Source organism: Primulina tabacum, chromosome 1 (genome assembly GCF_025594145.1).
Source record: "Primulina tabacum isolate GXHZ01 chromosome 1, ASM2559414v2, whole genome shotgun sequence".
NCBI classification, from domain to species: Eukaryota; Viridiplantae; Streptophyta; class Magnoliopsida; order Lamiales; family Gesneriaceae; genus Primulina; species Primulina tabacum.
The window spans coordinates 274,116-301,737 of NC_134550.1; the positions used below are offsets into that span (position 1 = coordinate 274,116).

At 36.8% G+C, this 27,622-nt stretch overlaps 2 protein-coding genes, 1 non-coding gene and 1 pseudogene across 3 annotated transcripts; 3 read left to right on the forward strand and 1 right to left on the reverse strand.

Moving 5' to 3' along the window:
- Positions 1 to 1,138: 1,138 nt before the first annotated feature.
- LOC142520990 (uncharacterized) lies at positions 1,139 to 6,180 on the reverse strand. The gene is given in 6 exon segments (XM_075624163.1): positions 1,139 to 1,477; positions 1,772 to 2,137; positions 2,438 to 2,620; positions 2,801 to 4,461; positions 4,995 to 5,650; positions 5,807 to 6,180. Coding segments are annotated over 6 exon segments (3,579 nt in total).
- LOC142521288 (small nucleolar RNA R71) lies at positions 5,816 to 5,922 on the forward strand. Its single transcript, XR_012814121.1, has one exon. It is a non-coding gene; the product is annotated as a small nucleolar RNA R71 (small nucleolar RNA).
- A 12,992-nt stretch (positions 6,181 to 19,172) lies between the features above and the next one.
- Positions 19,173 to 21,102, forward strand: LOC142520994 (uncharacterized). The gene is made up of 3 exons (XM_075624177.1): positions 19,173 to 19,302; positions 20,298 to 20,621; positions 20,780 to 21,102. The coding sequence occupies exons 1-3, from the start codon at positions 19,173 to 19,175 to the stop codon at positions 21,100 to 21,102; spliced, it is 777 nt and encodes a 258-aa protein (XP_075480292.1).
- A 2,729-nt stretch (positions 21,103 to 23,831) lies between these two features.
- Positions 23,832 to 27,535, forward strand: LOC142515138 (uncharacterized; annotated as a pseudogene).
- Positions 27,536 to 27,622: the final 87 nt, after the last annotated feature.

Consider the following 27,622-nt stretch of genomic DNA (forward strand, 5'->3'; position numbering starts at 1 on the left):
TCCACTTTCAAAAACTTTTCAAGAAAGACCGTGTAAGTCCCCGGTTGTTTCCACGTGGTGCCCGGATAACAGAGTCTGCGAATGATCAAATCATAATCCGGGTTAAGCACCCACGCATGAAACACCGAATCGTCCACCGACGGTAAACCCAACATATCATTGATCGTCTTGGGATCATACGGGACTAGATGTCCCCTCACAAATGCCTTCGACTCATTTCCCTCCGGAGCATTGGCATAAAATTCACGCACAACCGGGACCACTACTGCATTCGGTTGTGCTACAAAGGTATTCCACCCTCTTCTTTCTATTTGGGACTCCGAAAATTGATCGATAAGAAACGAGCTAAATCCACGCTCAGGGATTGGTTTCCTATGTAGTCTAGCATGCTCAAATCTCTCCCTAGCTTTTTCATTCACAAACATAGATGGAGTGGAACGAGAACTAGAAGCATCGTGAGTTACCTTAGATCTTTTGGGTGCCATGTAGAGATTGGAGTGCACAAAGTATCCAACCGCCGGAAAATTGTTGAGGGTCGCCGGAGAAGCTCACCGGAATATGTGGAAGATGACCGGAGTTGCTTGAAAGACCGCCGGAGAAGAAAATCTTGTAGCCTAAATGCTTCCTCTTGGAGTGTATGGACCAAGATTGAGTCTTTGCCCTGAAAAATCACCAAATAATAAGGATTGAGCACAAAAGATGGAGGGGGGGCGCCGAAAATCGGAGGGGAGGAGTAGGGTTCGAAGTGGGGAGGAAAAGAGAAGAGGAAAGTATTTATAATCTGCGCGACTCGCTAGGGCGGTCAAAACTGACCGCCCGAGCGAGAAGTTTTCGGAAAAAAAAATTTTTGTTAATCTGTGCGACTCGCTAGGGCGGTCAAAGTTGACCGCCCGAGCGAGAAGTTTTCGGGGAAGAAAAATTTTTAATCTGCGCGACTCGCTAGGGCGGTATATTTTTCCCGCCCTGGCGAGACGTTTTCGCAAAAGAAGTGTTCGGGAAAAAATTTGAATGCAATGCCATGCAACTACCTAAATGCAAATGATGCGATTAATAACTATATATATATAATCAAAATCGAAATAAGGAGTAGAAGTAGTTCTCAATTTATAGTCTAGAGCTCGACTCTTCACCCATGTCCTCAATGACTGTCATGGAGCCGAGTGACTCCAATTTGTGGCTCAATTGTGCCACCGATATAGTGCTTCAACCTTTGAGCGTTCACAGTAAATGTCCCTTCCTTGCCATCATGCAACACCACTACACCCGATGGGAACACCTTGGCTATAGTGAATGGTCCTGACCACCTTGACTTTAGCTTGCCCGGAAAGAGTCGTAATCGAGAGTTGTATACCAACACCGCTTCACCCACTTTGAATTCCCTTCTTATAATGTGTTTGTCATGGGCTCGTTTGGTGCGTTCCTTGTAAGATAGTGCAAGATCATAAGCTCTTCCCCGAAACTCATCTAAATGATTCAACTGCAGCAATCGTTTTTCACCTGCAAGAGCTAAATCAAAGTTTAGTGCTTTGGTCGCCCAATATGCTCTATGCTCTAATTCGACTGGTAGATGACATGCTTTACCAAAAAGCAACCTATATGGTGTAGTGCCTATAGGTGTTTTAAAAGCAGTATGATACGCCCACAAAGCATCATCTAACCGAATGGACCAGTCCTTCCTATTCACATTAACCGTCTTCTCTAAAATCCTCTTAATTTCTCGATTGGATACTTCAACTTGTCCACTAGTTTAGGGATGGTATGGAGTGGAAACCTTGTGGGTGACACCATATTTGCCCAACAGTTTATCAAAAATTTTGTTGCAAAAGTGGGTGCCACCATCACTTATGATGGCACGTGGTGCACCAAATCGATTAAAAATATGTTTCTTCAAAAATTTTAACACCACTTGTGCATCATTAGTGGCACAAGCCTCTGCCTCCACCCATTTAGATACATACTCCACTGCCACCAGAATAAATTTCTTTGCAAAAGACGCAGGAAAAGGACCCATAAAATCAATCCTCCACACATCAAATATTTCACACTCAATAATGTTATTTAAAGGCATCTCATGACGGTTGGAAATATTACCTGTGCGTTGGCATCTATCACAATTGAGAACATACAAACGAGCATCCTTAAAAAGAGTTGGCCAATAGAAGCCACATTCAAGTACCTTAGATGCCGTCCGTATGGGTCCAAAGTGACCACCTACCTCACGGTCATGACAATGGTTCAGAATTTGATTAGTTTCCTCCTCCGCCACACATCTTCTTATCATGGAGTCTGCACAAATCTTAAACAAGAACGGTTCCTCCCAAAAATAATATTTCACGTCTGAAAAGAATTTCTTTCTTTGGTGAAACAATAAATTAGGTAGAGGTGTGCCAGTGACAAGAAAATTTGCAAAATCGGCATACCAAGGGTACGCATTTACCTCAAGAAATTGTTCATCAGGAAACCAGTCATCTATATCATCGTCACTGCCCTTAATTCTAACATGCTCAAGCCTAGACAGGTGGTCAGCAACTACATTTTCCACACCCTTTTTATCTCGAATTTCGAGATCAAATTCTTGCAATAATAAAATCCACCTAATTAACCTAGGTTTCGCATCTTTCTTAGCAAGCAAGTATTTTAGGGCAGAATGATCTGTATACACAGTTGCTTTAGACAGAACAAGGTATGAATGAAATTTGTCGAAAGCAAATACTATAGCAAGAAATTCCTTTTCAGTAGTAGCGTAATTCAATTGAGCATCAATTAAAGTCTTACTTGCATAGTAGATGGTATGAAATACCTTGTTCTTCCTTTGACCCAGCACCGCACCAACAGCTGTATCACTAGCATCGCACATCACCTCAAACGGTAGCTCCCGATCAGGGACAGTCAGAACAGGTGATGTCACCAAGCTTTCCTTGAGTATCTCGAATGCATGCAGACACGTAGAATCAAAATTAAATTCAGCATCTTTCATCAACAAAGAGGATAAAGGTTTAGCAATTTTGGAAAAATCTTTAATGAAACGCCTATAAAAACCAGCATGCCCTAGGAAACTTCTAACTCCTTTTATTGATGAAGGTGGGGGTAAGTTTTTGATTACTTCCACCTTGGCTTTGTCAACCTCAATTCCATTCTCCGATACCTTGTGTCCTAACACAATCCCCTCTTGAACCATAAAATGACACTTCTCCCAATTCAACACCAAATTGCTCTCCTCACATCTAACTAACACCAAGTTCAAATTCTCTAAACATTCATTAAATGAGGAGCCAAAAATAGAGAAGTCATCCATAAAGATTTCAAGGAAATTTTCAGTCATGTCATGAAAGATAGCGGTCATGCATCTTTGAAATGTTGCAGGTGCATTGCATAAACCAAAGGGCATACGCCTAAACGCAAAAGTACCATAAGGGCAAGTGAAAGTAGTTTTCTCTTGGTCCTCAGGTGCAATTGTGATTTGATTGTATCACGAGTATCCATCTAAAAAGCAATAAAATTCATGACCTTCTAATCGTTCAATCATTTGATCGATAAATGGCAAGGGAAAGTGATCTTTACGGGTTGCATCATTCAATTTCCTATAATCTATGCATACACGCCAACCCGTAACAGTTCTAGTGGGAATCAACTCATTTTTTTCATTAGTAATAACAGTAATCTCACCCTTTTTAGGCACACATTGTACAGGACTCACCCACGCACTATCAGAGATAGGATAGATAATACCTGCATCCAGAAGTTTAATTGTTTCAGCTTTTACTACCTCTTGCATCTTTGGATTGAGTCTCCTTTGTGGTTGTGCTAGAGGTGAGTATTTATCTTCCATCAGAATTTTGTGCATGCAGATCGAAGGATTTATCCCTTTTATGTCCGAAACCTTCCAAGCGAACGCTCCTTTATGCTCCTTGAGGACTCCCAAGATCTTACTCTCCATATCATCTATCAAAGAAGAGGAAATAATAACAGGCAATTTATTATTTTCTCCTAGATATACGTACTTGAGATATGGAGGTAATGGTTTGAGCTCCAAAGTAGGTGGCTCCTCTAGACTTGACTTTTGAGGCATTAAATCTTTTCTGTCTCCCAATTTCTCTAGTCTAAGCCTCACTAGCTTTCTCCAAGGTGGAATGGCATTCAAATGAGCTACCATCTCCATCTTTTCCTCGTCTAGCTCGTCCTTTTGCTTTTCAGTAGTGAGAGTGGCCTCCAATGGTTCTTTCAATCCATCCTGCACAAAATCACAAACAAGCGAATCCAAGAAATCAATACGAAAGCAACTATCATTGTGCATTGTGTGCTTGAGAGTATTGAAAACATCAAAAATAATTTCTTCTTCTCCAACTCTCAGTCTCAATTTCCCCTCCTCAACATCAATCAGTGCTTTCCCTGTAGCCAGAAACGGTCTCCCTAGGATTAAAGGCATCTCTAAATCTTCTTCCATGTCAAGTACCACAAAGTCTGCAGGAAAAATAAACTTATCCACTTTCACCAGAACATCTTCGATAATCCCACGTGGATACTTGACAGATCTGTCAGCCAGCTGCAACGACATCCTAGTTGGCTTGGGTCACCTAATCCCAGTCTCCTAAACACAGAAAAAGACATCAGATTAATACTTGCACCAAGATCACATAGAGCTTTATGAAAATTAATGTCACCAATAATGCAAGGTATCGAGAAACTCCCTGGATCTTTTTGCTTCGGAGGCATCTTGTTTTGAACTAAAGCGGAGCAATTTTCGGTCAAATTCACCGTCATATGATCTTCTAGCTTCCGCTTATTTGCTAAGATATCTTTCAATAATTTTGCATAACTTGGCATATTCAATAAAGCATCAGCAAAAGGAATGTTAATATGCAATTTTTTAAATATCTCAAGAAATTTACCAAATTGTGCATCTAATTTAGCTTTCTTCATTGCTGCAGGAAAAGGTGGAGGGATAACAATTTTATTCTGTGCAATAGGTGTAGATGTAGAGTTAGAAGACTTACCTCCTCGATTTTTCACCTCATCCTCACCGTGCTTGGTCTTCTCCTCATTAGACCCGAGTGTTTTTCCACTACGCAATTCCACCGCCTTCACATGTTCTGTTGGGTTAGTTTCCGTGTTGCTTGGTAAAGTTCCTTGCTCCTTATTAGCAATCAGCTTAGCCAATTGTCCAATTTGATTCTCTAACCCCTTTATGGATGCATCTTGGTTCTGAAATCGCGTCTCTGTTGTAGAAATAAATTTAGTCATCATTTGCTCTAAATTGGACTTCTCCTCCCGAGACGGTTTTGGCTTGAATCCTTGGTGCATCACATATGGTGGACCTCTTTGTTGGCGATGTTGGTTGTTTTGACCTCCCCATGAAAAGTTTGGGTGATTCCTCCATCCCGGATTATATGTGTTCGAGTAAGGGTCATTTCTAGGACGGTTCTGGAATCCCACTTGTTTTACCGGTGCTCCCTGAGGCACATAGAATGGATTGCCATCTTGGCAATCCTGCACATCATGCTCACCCCCACACTTATCAGAGAAAATTTCTTGCAGATGCATAGCCGACCCACTCATGCTCATCCCATCAATCTTTCTATTCAAAGCCTCTAACTGTGCTGAAACCGCCGACAAATCATTAACTTGATTAACTCCAGCACCTCGTCTCTGCCTATCAGACTGAGGATGATAGCTACTAGCAGCCATCTCCTCCAATAACTCATATCCTTCCTCCGCCGTCTTTCTCAGTAAGTTACCACAGGCAGCAGCATCTATCATAGTACGGTTAGGAGTAAGCAGACCGTAGTAGAAAGTTTGAACAACTAACCCAAGAGGCAGCTCATGGTGTGGACATCTCCTCAACAAGTCCTTGTAGCGCTCCCATGCCTCGTAAAGTGACTCTTGCTCATATTGAGCAAAAGTAGTAATGTCGGCTCTGAGCTTCATAGTCTTCGACGGAGGAAAGTACTTGATCAGGAACGCCTTTGCCATATCTTCCCATGTAGTAATAGACCTTACAGGCAAACAGTTTAACCACGACTTAGCTTTATCTCTCAGTGAAAATGGAAATAAACGCAAATGAACAGCGTCATCAGACACGCCATTAAACTTAAAAGTATCACAAATTTCAAGAAAGTCAGCTATATGAGAATTAGGATCGTCAAGTGCACTTCCCCCAAATTGGACAGTGTTCTGAATCATCTGAATGATAGCTGGCTTGATCTCAAACTGATTAGCTCGGATGACTGGTCTTACGATGCTTGGACGTGCTCCATCAAGAGACGGCTGTGCATAATCCAACATCGGTATACGCCTTGGCTCCTCTCTTTGTTGATCGCCTTCCATTCTTTCCTTCGCTCTTTGCTGCTGTAGTCAACGTCTAGCTGTGCGTTCGATCTCGGGGTCAAAAGGCTCAAGCTTAAACTCGAGTGATCTTCGCATGCACCACAAGAAAAATCTGCAACACAATGAGAGTATCAAATAACAATAAAATAAATAATACTAAAGAATTTAAATGAAAAATAAAAAATTGTGAATCAACAGTCCCCGGCAACGGCGCCAAAAACTTGATCGAGCAAAACTTGCACAGTGAATAATCCCAAAATTTATTTTATAAATGAAAGCTCGATTTAAATATCGCAAGTGCACGATAGTCAAGTTATAATAAACGTAAGTGAATACGAGTATCGTTCCACAAGGAATGCGTTACACTATTTTTATTTTCAAGTAAAATTTCTTTAGCAACGATAAAATGAGTTGATGATTAAACTAATGTAAATTAAACAACTAAAATAATTAAAATGCAAAGAAAACGTACTCAAGACCGCAATGATTAATTTGGATTAACTCAAATGAGAAATGAATTTGTTGGGAATTAGCAGTTCACCTACCACTCGTGTTTAAATAATCACACTCGACTTTTACTCGTGCGTTCGACGGAATTCCCTAGACTAATTAATATACTCTGTCGAGCTATATTAATACTAATCAAAAACATGCAGTACTCAAGTGTCCTCAAATATTTAACAGTTCAAGATTGCATTACATTCTATGGAATCCACTAGCTTTCATTCGGGTGAACTATCACTATCGACACGTACCCAATTCCGTATATCTACTAAAATTGTAAATCCGTGGTTTATACTATTTGATCGTATTGTTAACTATTCTATCGAACTCATCAACAACATGAAATAATCAAAGGAAGTTAGCTAGGCTTCGATTGAAACAAGAAATAACAATAGCATAAACAAATCACTAATAAAAACGTCGAGAAATAATGTTAAACACCGAGTACGGGGTATGATCCCCTCAAATCCCAACAAATCTAGAGTTTAGCTACTGAAATTCATGATAAAAACCAACAATCAATGTAAGAAATAAAATACTGAATAATGAAAATACTAAAGATGACGATGGATGACGGCCACGACGCGTGGAAATTTCGAGGTCTTCGAAATCTCCTTTGCTCCTAGCCTCCTCTCCAAGAAAAATGATGAAAAGTCTGATAAAGTGTGTCAAAAACGGCTGATCTCGTGTGTTAGGTCTTGGTGTAGGATAGAGTCCCTCAAAATTTGGAAACAAATCTTTCTCAATCTCGCTTCTCGCTAGGGCGGTATATTTTGATCGCCCTAGCGAGAGGTCCTCGAATAAGCTTCCTCGAGCATGTCCCTGGTTTCGCTGGGGCGGTCACTTTTGACCGCCCTAGCGAGACACTTGCGCAAAATAATCCTCGGCCAGACCACAATGCTCGCTGGGGCGGTCACTTTTGACCGCCCTAGCGAGACCTCTTCGATATTATGCCAAAGTTTCTCCCACTTTTTGGTTCAATTCCTACAAAATAACCACAGAATACACGAGATTAGTCAAATGCTCAATAATGCTAAAAAAAATGCAAAATTCAACTAAAACAAACTAATATGATGCATGAACGCGACTCAAAACCAACACTAAAAAAACGTAAAAACGAGTCCTAGTCATACTATAACTCTAAAACTAAAAAAAAAACAAATAGTTTCAAATTTCTAATATTATGACCTATTTGATATTAAAAATTGGATCATGGAAAACAAATAGTTTGATATGTCCAATGCACATACGTATATAAGAACTAAAATAATTTGTATCAGAAGGCTTGATGAATATATAAATTATATTTTTTTTATAATTCTTCGTTAACTAATGTATATGAAAATTACTGGATTATAAAAAATATATTTATTCATACATATTTTTCTTTTAAATGTGATAGTAACTATCCGTATGAAAATTTACAATGTAGTACATATATAATTTTAATTTTAATTTTAAAAGATAATAAAAATTCAAAAAAATTATGAAAATTTGAAAGAAAAAAAAAGTTTAACAATAACAAATATGTGTTATAGGCATTATTATTTTATTAAATTATATAACTATAAATTTACATGCATTTGATCATCAAAATCAATCATGAATAAAAAAATCTTAAATATGTAATGCATGAAAAGATATATTAATGAGCAATTAAAAAACATAGAAGTTATATTATGATCACAAGATCGATTAGGGAGACCATCGTTGAGCTACAATAGCTCGGTTCTTGAAATATTGAATACCGATGAATTAAATCGAGTTTGATTTTCAAACCAAGCGGAAGAAACTCAAAAGAATCCTTCGTAAAAATCGATTAAACATTTTGTAAATCATTTAAAATATATGCAAGTTGAAATGAGTAAAAATATTTTGGTTGAAACATTTTATCAAACACTTGGTATGCAAGATTTTGGCATTTAAAGAACACATAAAATGCTTCAACAATGCATCTTTAAAAACAATGGAAATGATAATTAAATGCAATAAATAAATAGACACGAATTTATTTATGGATGTTCGGATATTAACAACTTCTACGTCGCCTCTTCTTCCCTTTGGGGAGGATCCACTAGAATACTTTGATTTATACAACATCTTGTACAAACCCATTTTAACTTATGACTTATCTCTTATCTAATTGAAACTGCTAGCACACTCACGATTTCAGGCCGCAACCTCTCAATCTGCATAATGTTTAACGTCTCTTATGCCAAGACTACAAACACAATCTTTAATTTCTTTGTGTGAAGACTCACTCAACTAATTTTTGAAGTTTAATTCTCTTGTATCTGTGTGAATGATTGTATGTGAAGAATTTATCCTTTACGGTATACATCTCAAATGTATCCTCATGCAAGGACTTGTGCTCTCAACTAGCAGATTTTTTCATGCTAACTGCCCATACTTTGAATCATTATCAAAAGCTCTTGTTTGTTCTTCAAGATGTTGTATTTATAGGCCCAACAATGATATATGCATTAGATACAAGAATATGACCATTTGAAAAGTTTATGTATAATTTCTGAAATTGCAACGGTCAAATTCGTCTTGTTCGACATTTTCCTGAGCCTAAATAGATAACCTTTGGTCAACTGGTCAGTAGCTCAACTGATCAGCGGCCCAATTAGTCAGCAGTTCAACTGGTCAGTCGGGCAATTTGCTCAGCAGTTTAACCGGTGTGCTGAAATCAGCTTTACTGATTTCAGTTTGTGCAGAACCAGTAGTTTCATCATCATTTATCAGCATTTAAGCTTCGATTCAGAATTTGACTTCAGAAGATGATTTGTTGATAATAATCTTATCTTTCCAACGCATACTGAATCTCTTCATTCCAATAACCGAGCTGAGAGATATGACCAAAATACCGCAACTGTTCATAACCAACTGATTGATATTTGTGTGCAATCGGTGTGGTAATTCAGCAAACAGTTTGACCTAGATAACATCAGATTTTTCCCAACCAACGTGAAATATGACTTGTTCCAAATTGTGTTTTCTGATCAGTCAATTTAACGGATCGTCATTTGAATCATCCAGCTGGGCGATATCATAAAAAAATTTAAGCTCGTCAGAAATTCAGTTTGGCTAAATTCAGTTTCAGTTTTCTTCTTATGTTTGCAACTTTACACGTGGGTAAATATGTTAGAAATACAATAACAATTTTTGTTAATCTTAAAATCAAGATTGCGAACATGAAATGTTCTAACATATTCTACTGTAAAAATAATATATGACATAATTCTTATAATAAATATAATTATACTTATAATTAATTAACATTTGTTAAAATATTATAGTTTTTACATATAATATTTTAATATATTTATTTAATTATTTGAAATCAAATAAACTAATTTAACAAATTTAAAAAATAGCATTTTTAGCGAAATTATTTCTTTAGTTATATTTAAATTTTTAATGGTGAAAATCAAAATAATATTTTAAAATTTATATTAAATAATTATTTTATGAGTTTATTTAATTTTATTTGATAATTATCATACATTTTTATTTGAATATATATTCTACTACATAAGTTGATTTATTTATTATTTTAAAATTATATTTAATAATAAATTAATAGTAATCAATGTTAGTCTACAAAAGATAGATTCGGATATAAAATTATTTATCTGTGATATATAATTCTAAAAACAAAAGGTAAAAAAAATTAAGTATTAAATATTATATATAAAAAATGGCATATTAAATATTATAAATTTCATTATATTTGACATGAGGATTTTAAATTGATAATTATTTTTTCTTCGTGTGTTTCACTCATGTAACTTATGATTTATGCATTGACAAAATCCGTAATTAGGTTGTTTTTTTACGTTTTTCTACATTATATGTTATGTTTGGATATATTTTTTAAAAAAATTTTATGTTCATTTCGTTTTATATATTATGTTCATGATCATTTATTATATAATATAAAATCAATAACTTGAATTTTAATTTAGGAAATAATTTTCAAAGCAAGTTATATAAGTTCTTAATTTATTTATTCACCTAATATGATAATATATAAAATCCAAATAAATAAAAAAATTAATCAAATTATTTTTTTAGAACATTAATTTTTTTTAATTTTTATTATATAATTGGTATTTACGTGCATCACAAGTTGTTGGGTGTAATAATTGTCCCTGCTTGGTAGAGCGATCGAACCGTGGTGCTTGAACTGTTGTGCGGTTTAAAAGATTTGAGTTGCATCATTACTACGAGCTATAGCTTTGATAAAGTGAAAGCACTCGGTCCTACAATTGGTATCAGACCCAAGGTCACGGGTTCCCATTTATTGCAAGGAGTGCAATTATTGGGAGGGAGATTGTTGGGTGCAATAATTGTCCCTGCTTGGTAGAGCGATCGAACCGTGGTGCTTGAGCTGTTGTGCGGTTTTAAAGATTTGAGTTGCACCATTACTACTAGCTATAGCTTTTGGTAAAGCGGTTAGCACTCGGTCCTACACACGTGTTTCATGCTAGTACCTATAAAAGAGTAGATGATGAGCAAAAATTTTGCATTGCGATTTTACTACATTGTCCAAAAACTATGTATTATTTGTATTAATTAAATGAGCATTGATGGAAAAGTATATAAAATTTAAGGTAAATTTGGGAAATTGAATTTGTAGAAGTCAATGTATTGTTTTAATCATTTAATTGGTTTATTTATTTTTTGAACTCATTAAACAAACGATGATCACTATAATGTTTATACTTTTTAATAGAAAATTATAACATAAATTTTTTTTAAAAATTGAATAAATATTTGATAATAAAAATATATTAGAGAAATAACATTTTTTTATAGATAATTCTTAGAAAATTATTAAAATAATAGATTTTTGAATAAAAAATATATTTTTCATTAAAAATATTAAAAAAACTTATAAAAGTGTGGATGATGAGCAAAGTTTTTGTATTGTGATTTTACTACATTGTCCAAAAATTATGTATTGTTTGTATTAATTGCATGTACATTTGTGAAAAATTTATGTAAAATTTAGGGTCAAATTTGATATATTGAACTTGTAGAAGTCAATATATTGCTTATTCATTTAATTAGTGCAATTATTTTTTTGAAATCATTAAACATATAAGGATCATAGTAGTGTTTTTATTTTTTAATAGAAAATTGCAACATAAAAAACTTTGAAAATAATGTAGCGTAAAAATTGAATAGATATTTGATAATAAAAATATTTATCAATACAAATTCAAAAACTCAATAGGTATATTATGTAAAATCCTAATAGTTGTAAAGGCAAAAATAAAATATCAATTTTTATTTATTCCACCAAATATATAATCAATTAGTAGTCCAATTATTTCACCTAATATATAATTAATAGTCTACCAAATGATCATCTAGGCTATTTTTCTCTTATATCCCTGGTGCAGGAAACAAGGAAACAAAATAGCAGATGGTGCTTTATCCCCTGTTGTTGGGAAATGGTCCATTGCTATCTCCAACACGACTCTTCATATTATTTTTCATGTGTCCCTAATATTTTCTGTCATTAGTTGTCAATTAAGTCAGTTGACCTGAGAACTAAATGTTGTGTTAAATTTTTCTCAAATTCGTGTAAATATTAGGATTGGGTGTTGGGGAAAACCCATAAACCGCAGAATCCATCATGATAAATCATCAAGAATTTGACTGAAAACTTAAGCGGAAGCGTACCTGAAGCCATAATCATGAATTGTTTAGAACGTGTCTTGATCTTCCAGATCTACGCGCTATTTCTTTGAGAGAATCCTTTAGTTTCTCTTCAGAACTATTTTCTTAATGGGGAAGAGAATAGTGAAAGTGACAACGCGAGATCTGGGGATCATGACCCATATTTATAGATAATTTTTATCAATATCTTCTGATATTTCTGTTTTAGCCCATCATAAAAACAGAAATTACACTTATGTCTCTACACATTAAAGGCCCACAGCCCATTAGATACATTAAAGCCCAATAACCCGAAACATTAATTGATCACTTTATTTTGGGCTTAACTTAATAGACAACCCACAATACATAATTATTCACATATAAGCCCATATAAATAAATTGATCCAACAATCTCCCACTTGGGCTATATGTGCAACTTTATAATTATGTTTGTGAAAATAACCTTATGAACTCAAAATTGTTGTCATTCCGAAATGTATCTATAACCAATCTGGTCCATCAATCACATCAACATAGGATCAAAACAGTCTTCGCTACACTCAAGGTAACTAGACCCATCAATGGTCACATATGTCAATACAACTGAATGACATGGATCATGAAGTGGATGTGTAGCATGGAAATTTCATGCAATGTGACCGTAACATGCCTATTTCCAACTGGTCCTCCCTTTAACCTTATTGAGATCAAACTTTAAATAATAATCAGAGTGTGACTTAACTTGAAATTTATTTCTACAAAAAATAAATTTATATAACTGTAACTGAAAATGTCTACAACTGAAAAGCATTTAAAACAACAAACTCCCACTAAAACTGAATTTCCTCAATTAACATAACACCCATACTAGCAGTGTGCTCATGAAACTGTTTGGGTGGTAGTTCCTTAGTAAGCGGATCCGCAACCATGGAGTTTGTACCGATATGCTCAATAGACAACTTTCCACTCTGAATTCTTTCTTTAACAACCAGAAACTTGATGTCAATGTGTTTTGACTTCGTCGAGCTCCTGTTGTTGTTGGAATACATAACTGCTGATTTATTGTCACAATGTAATCTTAGTGGCCTTTCAATGCCATCAACAATGCGCAGTCCCGTGACAAAATTTTGCAGCCATATTCCATGATTGGATGCCTCATAACACGCTACAAACTCAGCTGCCATGGTGGAAGAAACTATAAGAGACTCTTTAGCACTCTTCCAGAAAATGGCACCTCCAGCAAGGAGATAGATGTAGCCCGACGTAGATTTCATACTATCTTGGCATCCAGCAAAATCGGAGTCAGTATACCCAATGATCTCAAGCTGATCCAACCTCCGATATATGAGCATGTAATCTTTTGTTCTCTGTAGGTACCGTAAAACCCTTTTGACTGCTTTCCAATGTTCCACTCCTGGATTATTTAAATATCGTCCCAACATTCATGTCACGTACACAATATATGGACCTGTACAAACTTGAGCATACATCAGACTCCCCACTGCAGATGCATAGGGAACCTTCTGCATTTCTTTTTCCTCAAAATCATTTTTTGGGCATTGTTTGAGACTAAATTTGTCTCCCTTATACAATCTTGCATCCCGTATCGCTTGAGAACTTTCTCGATATAGCCTTTCTGAGATAATCCAAGAATACCCCGAGAACGATCCCGATGTATCTGAATACCCAGTACAGAAGATGCATCACCAAGATCTTTCATCTCAAAATTCTTAGCTAGAAATCTCTTGGTTTCATGCAACAACTCTATATCGTTGCTAGCGAGCAGAATGTCATCAACATATAAAACCAGAAAAATATGCTTACTCCCACTGAACTTATGGTACACACAATCATCGACCAAATTCATCTCAAAACCAAACGAGATGATCACTTGATGAAATTTGAAATACCATTGTCGAGATGTCTGCTTGAGCCCATAGATGGATTTCTTTAATTTGCAAACCATATTATTTGTGTCTTTGGACACAAAATTTTCTGGCTGCACCATATAAATCGTTTCATCAATGTCACCATTTAGAATCGCAGTCTTTACATCCATCTGATGAAGCTCAAGATCGAAATGCACCACCAAAGCCATTATAAACCTTAAAGAGTCTTTCGAAGAAACTGGAGAGAAAGTCTCTTTATAATCAATGCCTTCTTTCTGTGTAAAACCTTTAGCAACAAGACGAGCCTTATATCTTTCCACATTGCCTTTCGAATCCCTCTTGGTTTTAAATATCCATTTGCAACCAATGGGCTTCGTACCTTTAGGCAATGGGACAAGATCCCATACGTCATTGTCCTTCATGGACTTTATCTTCTCATTCATGGCATCATTCCACTTTTGCGAGTTAGAACTTTCCATGGCTTGACGGAAGTTAATAGGATCATCCTCCATCAATCTAATGTTTGCCTCATGTTCTTGAAGAAATACAATGTAATCATCTGGCACTGCATTTCTCCGCTCTCTAGTGGATCTCCTTAATGGCATAGGTTCTGGAGGTGCTTGAGTTTGTTCATCTGGAATGGGAGGATCTCTAATATTGTCTTCCTGTATTGTGTCTTGGTCAAAGTGAGGAATATGATCCTTATCAATGTCCAAGACACCTGTGGGAATATTTACATATTCCTCTTCAAAGACAATATCCCTTACTTTATCTCATCCCGCAAACTCAACATCCTCAAAGAACCGAGCATTTCCTGACTCAAAAATTGACTTACTCGTGGGATCATAAAACTTGTACCCCCTGGATCTTTCAGAGTATCCAATAAAATAACAACTAAGCGTCCTTGAGTCCAGTTTTTTTTCATTAGGCTTGTAAGGCCTTGCCTTAGCTGGACATCCCCAAACGTGCAGATGCTTAAGACTGAGCCCTTTACCCATCCAAAGTTCATAAGGGGTTTTGGTCGCTGCCTTAGTTGGAACCCTGTTAAGGATATATGCTGCGGTTTTTAGTGCTTCTCCCCAGAGTGATTCTGGTAAGGTAGAATGACTGATCATACTCCTCACCATATCCTTAAGCGTTCTGTTTCGTCTTTCAGCAACACCATTCATAGTGGGCGAACCCGGCATAGTGTACTGTGAAACGATACTGCATTCCTCTAGGAATCTAGCAAAAGGTCCTGGATGTTGTTCACCTAAACCGTCATATCTACCATAGTATTCACCACCACGTTCAGATCTAACGCTTTTAATCTTTAAGCCAAGTTGATTTTCAACTTCAGCTTTAAAGTTTTTGAACACATCCAATGACTGTGCCTTTTCACGAATGAGATAAATGAAGTCATATCTTGAAAAATCGTCTGTGAACTGTTATAAAATACTGTTGACCATTCCAAGAAGCCGAAGGGAATGGTTCACAATATCAGTATGTATAAGCTCTAAGACGCCTGAACACCTGTTGGCTTCAAATCTCTTTTTGTTGGTTTGTTTTCCCTTTATACAATTATCACAATTATTAAAATATGTGTAATCTAAAGGTTCGAGAATTTCGTCTGACACGAGTCTCCTTATTCTCTTTTCAGAGATATGACCCAATCTTTTGTGCCATAACGAGGCTGAATTCTCATTGGTTAATTTTATTTTAGTGCCTCTACTTATTTGCAGGGATTCATTAAATGAAGCAATAACATCCAAATAATAAAGATTATCGTATCCTGATAAAGAACCAGAACCAACCAATTTTGAATCGAGAAACAAACTGAATATTCCATTTCCAAAAGAACAAGAATAACCAAATTTGTCCAATGCAGAAATGAAAATCAAATTCCGTCTAAAAGACGGCACAAAAAATGTTTCATATAGATCCAAATATATTTCAGTCTTTAACAATAATCTAAATTTTCCTATTGCCTCAACTTCAACTTTGTTGTCATCACCAACATAGATGAATCTTTCAGCATCACTTGGTTTTCGGCAATCCAGGCAACCCTGCATAGACACACTGATGTGAGTTGTTGCACCAGAATCTATCCACCACATGTGTCTAGGCACTGAGTTAAATTAACCTCAGAACAAACCATATTCAGAAGCATACCTTTCTTAGAACGCCAAGCGTGATAATTATTGCACTGCTTCTTCATATGCCCATCACTGCCACAGAAAAACAACCAGAACTTTGAGAATCACTAGGATTCTTCTGTTGTTTCTTCGGAGGCTGTGTATCCACAGCTTCTTTATCCTTCCTTTTCTTTCCTTTAACCTTCGAGGTAGAGGCATAATGAGCACTTTCTGTCTTGTCTTGCTTCAACCTTTCCTCTTCCTGGACACAGTGCGAGATGAGCTCATTCAGACACCAAGTCTCTTTCTGACAGTTATAGCTCACTTTGAACTGGTTAAACTGAGGAGGAAGAGATATCAAAACCAGATGCACTAGCAAGTCCTCAGAGAAGTCAAGCTTCAGTGCTTTTAACCTTGAAGCAAGATGAGACATTTCCATATTGTACTCTCTGATGTTACCCTTACCTCTGTACCTCATTGAAACGAGGCTTGCCAAAAGTGTACCAATTTCAGACTTTTCACTTTTAGCAAACCTCTTTTCGAGGTCTTGAAGGAAAGCCTTAGCTGTAGCAATGTTGCTAGACATTGTGCCCCTGAATGTTTCTGGAATGACCCTTTTCATTATCATCATACACATGCGATTCGATCTCTCACACCTTTCAAACTCCCTCTTTTCATCAGAGGTACTCTAATCCGTAATGGCGGGAGGAGAGTCAACCCTTATCGCAATGTCCAAATCCATGACTCCGAGAACTATCAATAAATTCTCTTGCCATGATTTAAAATTCGAGGCATTTAACATAGAAATAGAATTTATGTTGGAATGAATATTTTCAGGAGTCAAATATGAACAGAGAACAAAAACAAAACATACATGCTCAACCAAATATCCAAATAAAATAATCAATAAATTCAAATAGTGTAAACCCCATAAACAGAATATCGTGCACTCCATTAATGTTTCATCTTTGGACAAAAGATTAACTTATAAGTGATATTCTGGTGCAGCAGTCAAACATTGATAGTAAATATCATGTCGAATAACAACCTTCCTTTGGGACGATTTATTATTCACATGAAAAAACGAACAACTATCACATGTTTACCACCACAAGTGCATATGTAATTATATTAAATATTATCCTTCCTTTGGGCCTATCAATATTCATATAAATCACATGTACCTAAAATCCTTTTGTATTTCAAAATAAATTGATTTTCATAAAAGAGGTCACTTTGGCGACATTTTATTTCAATTAATCAATTTTAAAAATACATATAATCTTATCATTATTTAAATTAATGAATATTTCACCTTAACCGAATAAACCTGAACCGAAATTTTTTTTTAAAATTTTCGAAAGTTCCGTACGGGTAGGGTCAACCCGGTTCCGTACGATACGGGTCGGGTCAACCCGGGTCCGTACGACCCGACCCGAATCCGTACCTTTTTTGAAAAAAAAAATTTTAATCCGAATTTTCGATTTTCCTCTAGAATATTTTGTTGAACAAAACTGGAAGAAAAATCGAAATTTTATACCAATTTTTGTTAAAAAATTTACAACCAAATCTTTTTACCAAAACTGAAACTTTAAAAGATTTGGTTTTCAAGCAAAATATTTTCCAGATCTGAAGTCATATCAAAAAGTTTTTCAAATCTAAAACCATAACAGAAAAATTTTGAACAAAATTTTCTTTTCCAGATCTGGATCCAAATAATATGCAAAACTTTAAACAAATCTCAATGATTCAAACATGAATGGCTCTGATACCACTTGTTGGGGAAAACCCATAAACCGCAGAATCCATCATGATAAATGATCAAGAATTTGACTGAAAACTTAAGCGAAAGCGTACCTGAAGCCATAATCATGAATTGTTTAGAACGTGTCTTGATCTTCCAGATCTACGCGCTATTTCTTTGAGAAAATCCTTTAGTTTCTCTTCAGAACTATTTTCTTAATGGGGGAGAGAATAGTGAAAGTGACAACGCGAGATCTGGGGACCATGACCCATATTTATAGATAATGTTTATCAATATCTTCTGATATTTCTGTTTTAGCCCATCATAAAAACAGATATTACACTTATGTCTCTACACATTAAAGGCCCACAGCCCATTAGATACATTAAAGCCCAATAACCCGAAACATTAATTGATCACTTTATTTTGAGCTTAACTTAATAGACAACCCACAATACATAATTATTCACATATAAGCCCATATAAATAAATTGATAGTGCTAGTGAAAATGGTGGACTCTTTACTTGGAAGAGCTCGTGTGGACAAGCCCAATGATCCAGAGTAGCTCTAGAAATGATGACATTATATTGTGTCACCATAGATTAAAAATATTTCCTACACTCCCCCAGGGACACCGGTCGAGAAAGGAGATATGAGCATATTTGGTAAGCTTATGTATCTCACACAAGAACTAATATTGCACTTGTTGTCAGTTTATGCACCCAACTTTTAAAGAACATACGATGCTACCCAGAATTACATCGGACCACTGTCCGGTGATGTTTGATACCGCTAAGTCGACTTGGGGTCCTGCTCCATTTAGATTCGAGAATGCGTGTTTGTCACACCATAATTTTAAAGATTTAGTCCATTCATGGTAGAATAATGGGTCTATTCATGGGTGGGAAGGGTATAAGTTTATGAAAAAACTAAAAGGGATAAAAGTCGAGGTTTTCAAATGGAATAGAGAGGTTTTCGGAGATGTGGGTGTCAGATACAAGGAGTTGGCTTATAAGATAAATCAGTTTGATGAGTTAGAGTCTGAGGGAGGTTGGTCTGAAACTCTTCGTGAGAAAAGAAGGACCGCAAGGTGTGAACTGGACATTCTGTCGTTTAGAAGATTCCAAATAGAAAGTCAAAAAAGAAAGTGAGATGGTTGAGGGAAGAAGATCAGAACTCAAAATTTTTACATTCATTATTGAACAACAGAAGGAACAAATCAACGATAGATAAAGTGGAGTTGGATGATGGGTCTGTGGTTATGGACAAGAGATAGATTGCAGAAAACATTATTAACTTCTATAGGAATCTGTATAGAAAATCAGAAGGGGATGGGGGGATTCGATGGGTTGGAATGGTGCCCTTTAGATAGGCTTGAAGCGGAGGAGTTGGAGATTCTATTTTCGGAGGAAGAAATTAAAAAAGCGGTGTTTGAGAGTGATTGATCCAAAGCTCTAGGGCCAGACGGGTTTACATTGGTTTTCTTTCAAAAGAGTTGGGATACGGTCAAAGCAGATTTAATGAAGGTTTTTGCTGAATTTTTTGAAGGATGAGTTGTTAATGGCGTCACAAACAAAACCTATATTTGCCTAATCCCAAATAAACGAAAAGCGATTAAGGTTAATGATTTTAGACCAATTAGTTTGACAACGAGTATGTATAAGATATTTGCCAAAGTCTTGACAAATAGTCTGAAGAAAGTATTGAGCAGTACAATAGTGGAGAACCAATGTGCTTTATTAAAGGAAGACAGATTATAGACTGTTGCCTCATTGCAAATGAGGTTGTAGAGGAATATTGACAGGAAAAAAAAAGGTTGGGAGCTTAAAGTTGACTTGGAAAAGGCGTACGACAACGTCGATTGGATATTTCTTGATTTCGTTTTACAAAACAAAAGGTTTGGAGATAGATAGAGTAGGTGGATTATGGGGTGCATGTCTAATGTTTCTTTCTCGCTTTTTATCAACAGAAGACCAAGGGGAAAATTTAAAGGGGAGAGAGGTCTCTGACAAGGGGACCCATTATCCCTTTCCTTTTTAATCTAGTTGTAGATGGTTTGGGGAGGTTGGTTGACAAGGCCAAGGCATTGAACGAAGTAAGAGGACTCGAAGAAGGGAGAGGAAATATAGAAATTTCTCATATCCAATTTGCAGATGATACTTTGTTTTTGGTCAAGTCAGAGAGGCATGTGATGGCATTAGTGGAAAGACTCAATTCCTTTGGGGTTAAATCGGGCTTGAAAATTATTTTGGAAAACAGTATTGTGTTGGGAATTAATTTTTCGGAAGATGAAGTCGATGATTTGGCGCTAGCAATCGGGTGCAAAAAAGATAATTGGCTGATTAAGTATCTCGGGGTTCCGTTGGGAGGTAATCCTACGACTTTGGACTTTTGGGAACCCGTGGTATCCAAAATGGCAAAAAAAACTATCAAGTTGGAGAAAGGCGTTCCTCTCAAGCGGGTCGATTTACTTTGATAAAATCCGTGTTAAGCGCGATGTCATCTTACTTCATGTCTTTGTTTAAAGTGCCAAGTAGGGTGGCCAAAAGGATGGAAAAACTGATGAGGGATTTCTTGTGGGACGAAGGAGACAAGGACACACATTGCCATGTCGTTGGATGGAATCAGGTTTGTAAACAGAAGGACAGGGGAGGCTTGGGATTGGGGAATATTTGTTTGAGGAACAAAGCATTACTCAGGAAATGGTGGTGGATATGTTCAGTGGAAAGGGAGACATTGTGGAAAAATGTTATAAAAAGCATTTTTGGTCTTCAAGATAATGGGTGGAACGTCGGGTTGGCCAGGAATTCGACATTCAGAAGCCCTTGGAAATTTATCTATCATTCTTAGCCGGCTTTTCATCAATTGAGTAGGGTGGTATTAAAAGAGGGTAATTTGGTTTTGGGAGGATGTTTGGGAAGGAGGGGTTCCATCGTTTAAAGAGAGCTTTCCATCTCTGTTTTGGATATGCACCCCAACTAATAAACCAATCCGTAACTTTTTAGATGTTGTCGATATAGGAGTCAATTCTATCTTTCAATGGGATGTACGTTTTAGAAGAGATTTAAATGAGGTCGAACTAGGTGAGTTCGCTAATCTTTAGGGGTCTTAGATGCAGTTAGGTTAGAGTTGGGCACGGAGGATTTTCGAGTTTGGTTGGCCGATTCTTCCGATTTGTTTTCCGTTCTTCCCATTATTCTCCTATCATGATAATATATGGAAAGTACATATCCCGCAAAAGGTTCAAGTTTTCTCGTGGATTGTGAATTTGGGAAACTTCCCACTTATGATGATTGGTTGTGGCAGCATGATTAGTATGCTGAAAATTGAGGGAATTGAGGCACTCGGTACATGAATGCCCTCATGGAACGAGGACTTCTGTCGTCTTCAAAACCTTCATTTACCTTAATGCTAAGTTATTTGTTAATTCATTTCTGGTTTACATGACTTTGGGCAGAAATAGAGCTCTTCTTCTTCGGTTGAGAAGCATCCCAAATCGAAACAATTTCAAAGCTTCTTAAATTAGAGAGAGCAAAGTATTGTGAGGCTCTCTTGAGAGTCAGAGAAAATATTTTCTCGGTTATACTCGGGGTTAGGATTGTGAAAGATTGAGTGTTATATACACTTGTAATATTTCTTCTAATAAAGATGTGCACTGTGCAGTAGTAGCTCCGTGGATGTAGCCTATATTGGGTAAACCACATAAATCTTTGTGTCGTTGATTATTATATTCTGCATTTTTTGGTACTATATTATCGTCATGATCGTCATTGCTTCGGCTTAATTACCCAATAACTGGTATCAGAGCCTTGTTGTAAAATTTCTTAGAATTCTGAGTATGCTCTGTGGTTGTAGCTTTGTCTGATCTTTCACATCAGAAAATGTTTTTTAGGTTTTTTGCTAAAGTGATCAGAGAAACGGAACATATTTTTCTTTTAACGGTTGCAGCTTTTTAGTATGCTTCGTGGTTGCAGCTTTGTCTGAGACGGCCGAAGATGATGGATCGGGACCGGAAATCAACGAGTTACGGAACATATTTTTCTTTCTATAAGTTAAATTTAGAGATTTAGCAAGATGTTGCATCAACCTCTATCAGGAAAGAAGTCAGAATAGATGAGGATGATGACTGGAGCTTTTTGACCAACATGTGTTAGGTGTAATACAATTGACCTTAACGAAGAACGTGACATATAACGTGGTGGAAGCACAAACCCCAGAAGAGATGATGACGAGAAGCCATCAACAAACAACAAAGTACAACCTGTTTGAGATCGTACGGATATTTGTTCAACCTGTAAACCATGTTCTCTTTGCCTTTTTGCGTAAAATCTTCTGGCTATAGCGATAGATTTATTCTTCGAGATCTCCATGAAGAAATGTCTTTTTCACATCTAGATGTTCTAGATGTAGGTCAAACATTGCACACAATACCAACACTACTCTGACTTTCGTAAGCCCAACCACAAGAGAAAATATCTCATTGAAGTAAATGCATTCTTTCGGAGCATAACCTTTTACCACCAATCTAGCACGATACCGCTCAACTTAGTTATTACCATCACGCTTGATGTTATAGACTTATATGTTACTAATGGCTTTCCTCCATTGTGGTAGTGTAACAAGATCCCAAGTTTTATTCATATATGATGCCTCCAATTCTTCTTGCATTGTTGTCATCCACAAGGATACATCCGAGATTTAGGTAGCCTCATGGAAATTCGATGGCTCACCATCCTCTGATAATAGACAATATGCAATATTGTATTCAGTGACATAATCTGAAAGTCAAACTGGTGGTCTTCTCTCTTGAGTTGACTGCCTCACTTTGGAAATCTCAAACTCAAGATGTTATTGTTCCTCGAGCTGTGGTATTGCTTCACGAGAAATTTGATCTTCGTCTGTCTTATTTTTCACCTGAATTATGATATTTTTTCAACTTTATCTTCCTCGAAGATAACATTCTTGCTGATGACAAGCTTGTGGACACTAGAATCCCACAAGTGAAACCATTTTACTCCATCAACATAACCCAAGAAGATACATTTTCTGGATTTCGAATCCAACTTCGATCTTTCTTGCTCATTGCATAGAACGTACACGGAATTTTCAAGTGTATTCAAATGAGTATAATCAGACGACTTTTTAGTTCATAAACCATCGGAGTCTTTAATCACTCGCCGCTGAAGGAGAACGATTGATGATATAACAAGCAGTTTTGACTGTTTCTGCCCAAAATGAGTTGACTAGACCCGCTGTCCTCGACATGACTCTTATTATGTCCAACAAAGTTATGTTCATTCGCTCTGCAACTCCAATCTATTGATGTGTATAAACTATCGTGAACTGTTTTGATACCCTCATGTTTGCAAATTTCATCAAATTTGTCACTAGTATATTCTCATCCATTGTCAGTTCTCAAACACTTGATTTTCTTTTCAGAATCAAGTTCAACATGCGCTTTGAAATCTTTGAAGAGCTAAAAACGTCTAATTTCTTCTTGATTGGATTCATACAACATCTCCTAGAGAAATCATCAATGAACGAGCCAAATTATCATGCTCTTCTTGGGGATACAATCGGTGCTTGCCAAACGTCCTAATGAATTGGCTCCGACATGATTTAACTTCTGGCAGTAGAAGTTTCAAACTTTAATATGTGTTGTTTACAGGTAACACAATCCTCACAGAAGGGATGAGGCGCAACAGCCAAGTTCTGGTGAAGGCATTTTTACCAGTCCTATTGCCTAAGAAAACATTCCAGATTTAGATAACAGGACCAATAATACGTTGGATTCTGCTCTTAACCACATTCATGATGATGTGGATGCTTCATCTTCACAAAAAGGAGATATGCCTGAGGGTGAAAAGACCAACTCTTCCCAAAATGGTTCCGCAGATAATGAGACCAGACAAAATAATCAAGATTATGCCAACAAAAGAACTCGGTATGAAAAAGAGCAGCAAATTGAGGATAGACCGTTGGCTAGCTCTTCTCAAGTTGACGTCCAGAAGCACGTAATATTGTTTGAAAATGTTCAGCTTTCTGGCTCCGAGGAAAATAATGCTTTTGGTAGTGATTTGTCAGCTAGTGATAAGTCAAAGCAAATAAAGTCAGTTCGATCATCACCTGACTCAAACAGGAGAAACGGATCATTCCGAAGCTGTGAGCATAAAGACACTATGTTGTACACAATGGAAACAAAAAACGTGCTTTCAGATAGCGTAGTACTACATTTGGAAAATAGAATTAAAAATCTTGAAGGTGAATCGAGGGCGGTTGCTGCTATTGAGATTAGCCTTTACTCTGTGGTTGCGGAACATGGAAGCTCCACGACTAAAGTCCATGCACCAGCTCGACGTCTCTCAAGACTCTATTTTCATGCTCGCAGACAGAACCCAAGTTCGAGGAGAGGGAGTGCTGCCAAAAGTAGCGTATCTGGATTAATGTTAATTTGAAAAGCGTGTGGAAGTGATGTTTCAGGGTATGATTATGCATTTCACCCTTATTTTTTATTCTGTTTTTTGGAGTATGAGTTGACAAATATAGCTGAATGCAGCAAAAATGTGAACAACCTTGGCTTTTCCAATCTTCATACTCGTAGCCTGTCTTCATTGTATGACAGTTGATATGAACGGAAAGTAGGACTGAAGTGGTTGCTAATAAATCAATTACTGTGTATCCCAAGAATTTAGATTTTCTCTCTCAAATTTGGTTTTGCTGCCGAACTGATCATTCAGGAATCTATTTGATGATTGCAGTTAAGTTGATCAACTGGTGAAAATTTCTATGAAAACTGCTAAAACATGTCGTCCTTTCATGTCACAGTTCAACTCATTGCAAGCGCAGAGTCATGTCTTTTTATTTCTTCCATTATTATTTACTTATAGTGTCATCTTATCTAGCATTCTTGATACTACCTTTATTTTTATACAGATTAACCTTCTGGCTGTCAAATTCAATTGTACTTAGAGTGATGTGATGAGCAAGTCTCTTGGGGCCAGTCAGCTACCTATTTCTAAGAGACCTGTCACTGAAACAGTGATGGACAGGAACGGAAAGCAGAAATCATCGCCGTTTAAATGGGAGTCCTTTCCCACCAAGGGTGTGAGAAGTGCCACAGAGGAAAGTTTTGGTGACTGGGAGAAGCCTCTAACATTTGTAGCTGCATTAGAAATGGTTGAAACGTGGATATTTTCTCGAATCATTGAGTCCATATGGTGGCTGGTGTTCTCTTTATTTCATTCTTCAGGTTGTTTGTCAAATTCTGTATGATGTTTGGAGTTGCCAACCTGGATAACATGTCGTCCAAGATTTACCCTTGTTAAAATGCTTGGATGTTATCAATTGGGACTTGTATATTTGCTGGCTTTAACCTGAACAAACCAACCAGTTGCTTCTTTGTTATTTTTTTCCAGACTTTTACTCCTCACATGCAGTCCGGTGCTGCCAAATCAATTAACAGAGTTATGGATTCTGACTCTAGCAAGTTACTCCGAACAACGTCTAGTTCAAGTGAGCAGCAGCAGGGAATTTTCACTTTGGAACTCTCGGAAAAGGCTTTCAGAGATGCATGTGAAAGGATATGTCCTGTAAGATCTGGTGGACATTGTTGTGGATGTTTGCCCATTCTTTCTAGGCTGGTAATCCCTACATGCTTATGCATAGAGGATGTGCCTTGAAATGTTTAAATGTGCTCAGATACTGCATGACATAAAGTTTGAATTAGTTTTTTGATGGATATCAAGTAATATGACAACAAGGATGTGAACTTGAGAGTTGTTTACTCTGATATGAAGACGAATATTTATTTCCTCGTCTTTGTCAGGAATAATTTTAATTTTCAGCTTTTTTAAACTTTGGATGGATGCAACAATTCCTTTATTTATTAGATTGCATTCTATAGCTATCTGGTTTTGGTTACTAGACAAATGATCAATTTGCACCTCAACTAAGTTTTGACATCCACTAACACTAAAAATTTTGCGGGTTATGATGTACGCTTTCTCGTGATCAGATGATGAAGCAATTGATTACTCGATTAGATGTCGCTATGTTCAATGCAATCCTTCGAGAATCAGCTGATAAAATCCCAACAGATCCTGTGGCTGACCCCATTAGTGATCCTATTCCAGCAGGGAAAGCTAGCTTTGGTGCTGGCGCACAACTGAAAAATGCAGTGAGCATTAGTAGTAAATACTTTCTCATTCATAATGCTCAAATTCAAATAACCAGTGTAAATATTTGTCACTTCAATTTATGCTTATAATGCATGAAATAAGCTTTGAACTATCTTATTAATTCATGTGTTGAATATAACAGATTGGACACTGGTCTAGATGGCTTACTGATCTCTTTGGCATTGATGATGAATTGCCTGAGAGAAAGAGAGTGGCTCAGAAACTGTTGATGATGATGAGTTGATGATGATGAGCAAAGATCATCTCATATGACATCAAAGTCTTTTCATCTTCTCAATGCACTGAGTGATCTTATGATGTTTCCGAAGGATATGCTATTAGTCGAACAATTAGAAAAGAGGTTTAGCCTGTACCTTGAAGCATTTTTAAGCCAACGCACTGTGGTTTCCTTATTCACGAGGATTTTGCTTGCGGCCCCAGGTTTGTCCAACATTTGGTCCTCCGCTGATAAGAAGGGTTCTCAACTGTTTCATCCCTGATGAGTTTTGTCCTGACCCAATTCTTGGAGTTGTGCTTGAGGCCTTAAATTCCTGGGTAGAATCATCTGTAAAGAACCTTAATTTTAGCATTTAAAAAAAAAATCCTCCTTGCCGCAATTTTTTGTACCATATTATAGTGGAATTATTGATTCATGAAAGTATGGGCCATTATATTGAACTCTCCGGATTTCTCTGATACCGAGGAAGATTCCATTATGACCTTCCCATGTGCTGCAGCACCAGTTGTATATGAGCCAACATCAGCTTCTTCTGTTGCTGGCTTCTCAGGTGAAAGTGGTGGCCTGCCTTTGCTGACACAAAATGGATCCTCGCTTCTCAAGAAATCACAGACGAGGGATGGTGACCTTGATGAATGAGATTCGCCGATGAAATCTATCCACCTTGTCAGCAGGAATAACATGTAAAGGCATCAAGTTTTGTGTTTTTTTCTTCGTTCTTTTTCTTCCCTCTTCTTGAGATTGCGTTTGATGTACAGGAAGGAAGAATCTATTGTAAACGAATTTCCTTTTCATGTACATGTTATCGATCGATTTTCCCTCGCCAGTTTAAGCTCGTTTCTTCACTGTTTTCAGATTTTTAATCGAAACCAGAAAGGAATCCTATCATCAAACAACCCCATTAAACCAAACTATAGTAACATAAGGAAAAAAAACAAGAGTGCCATGCGATATA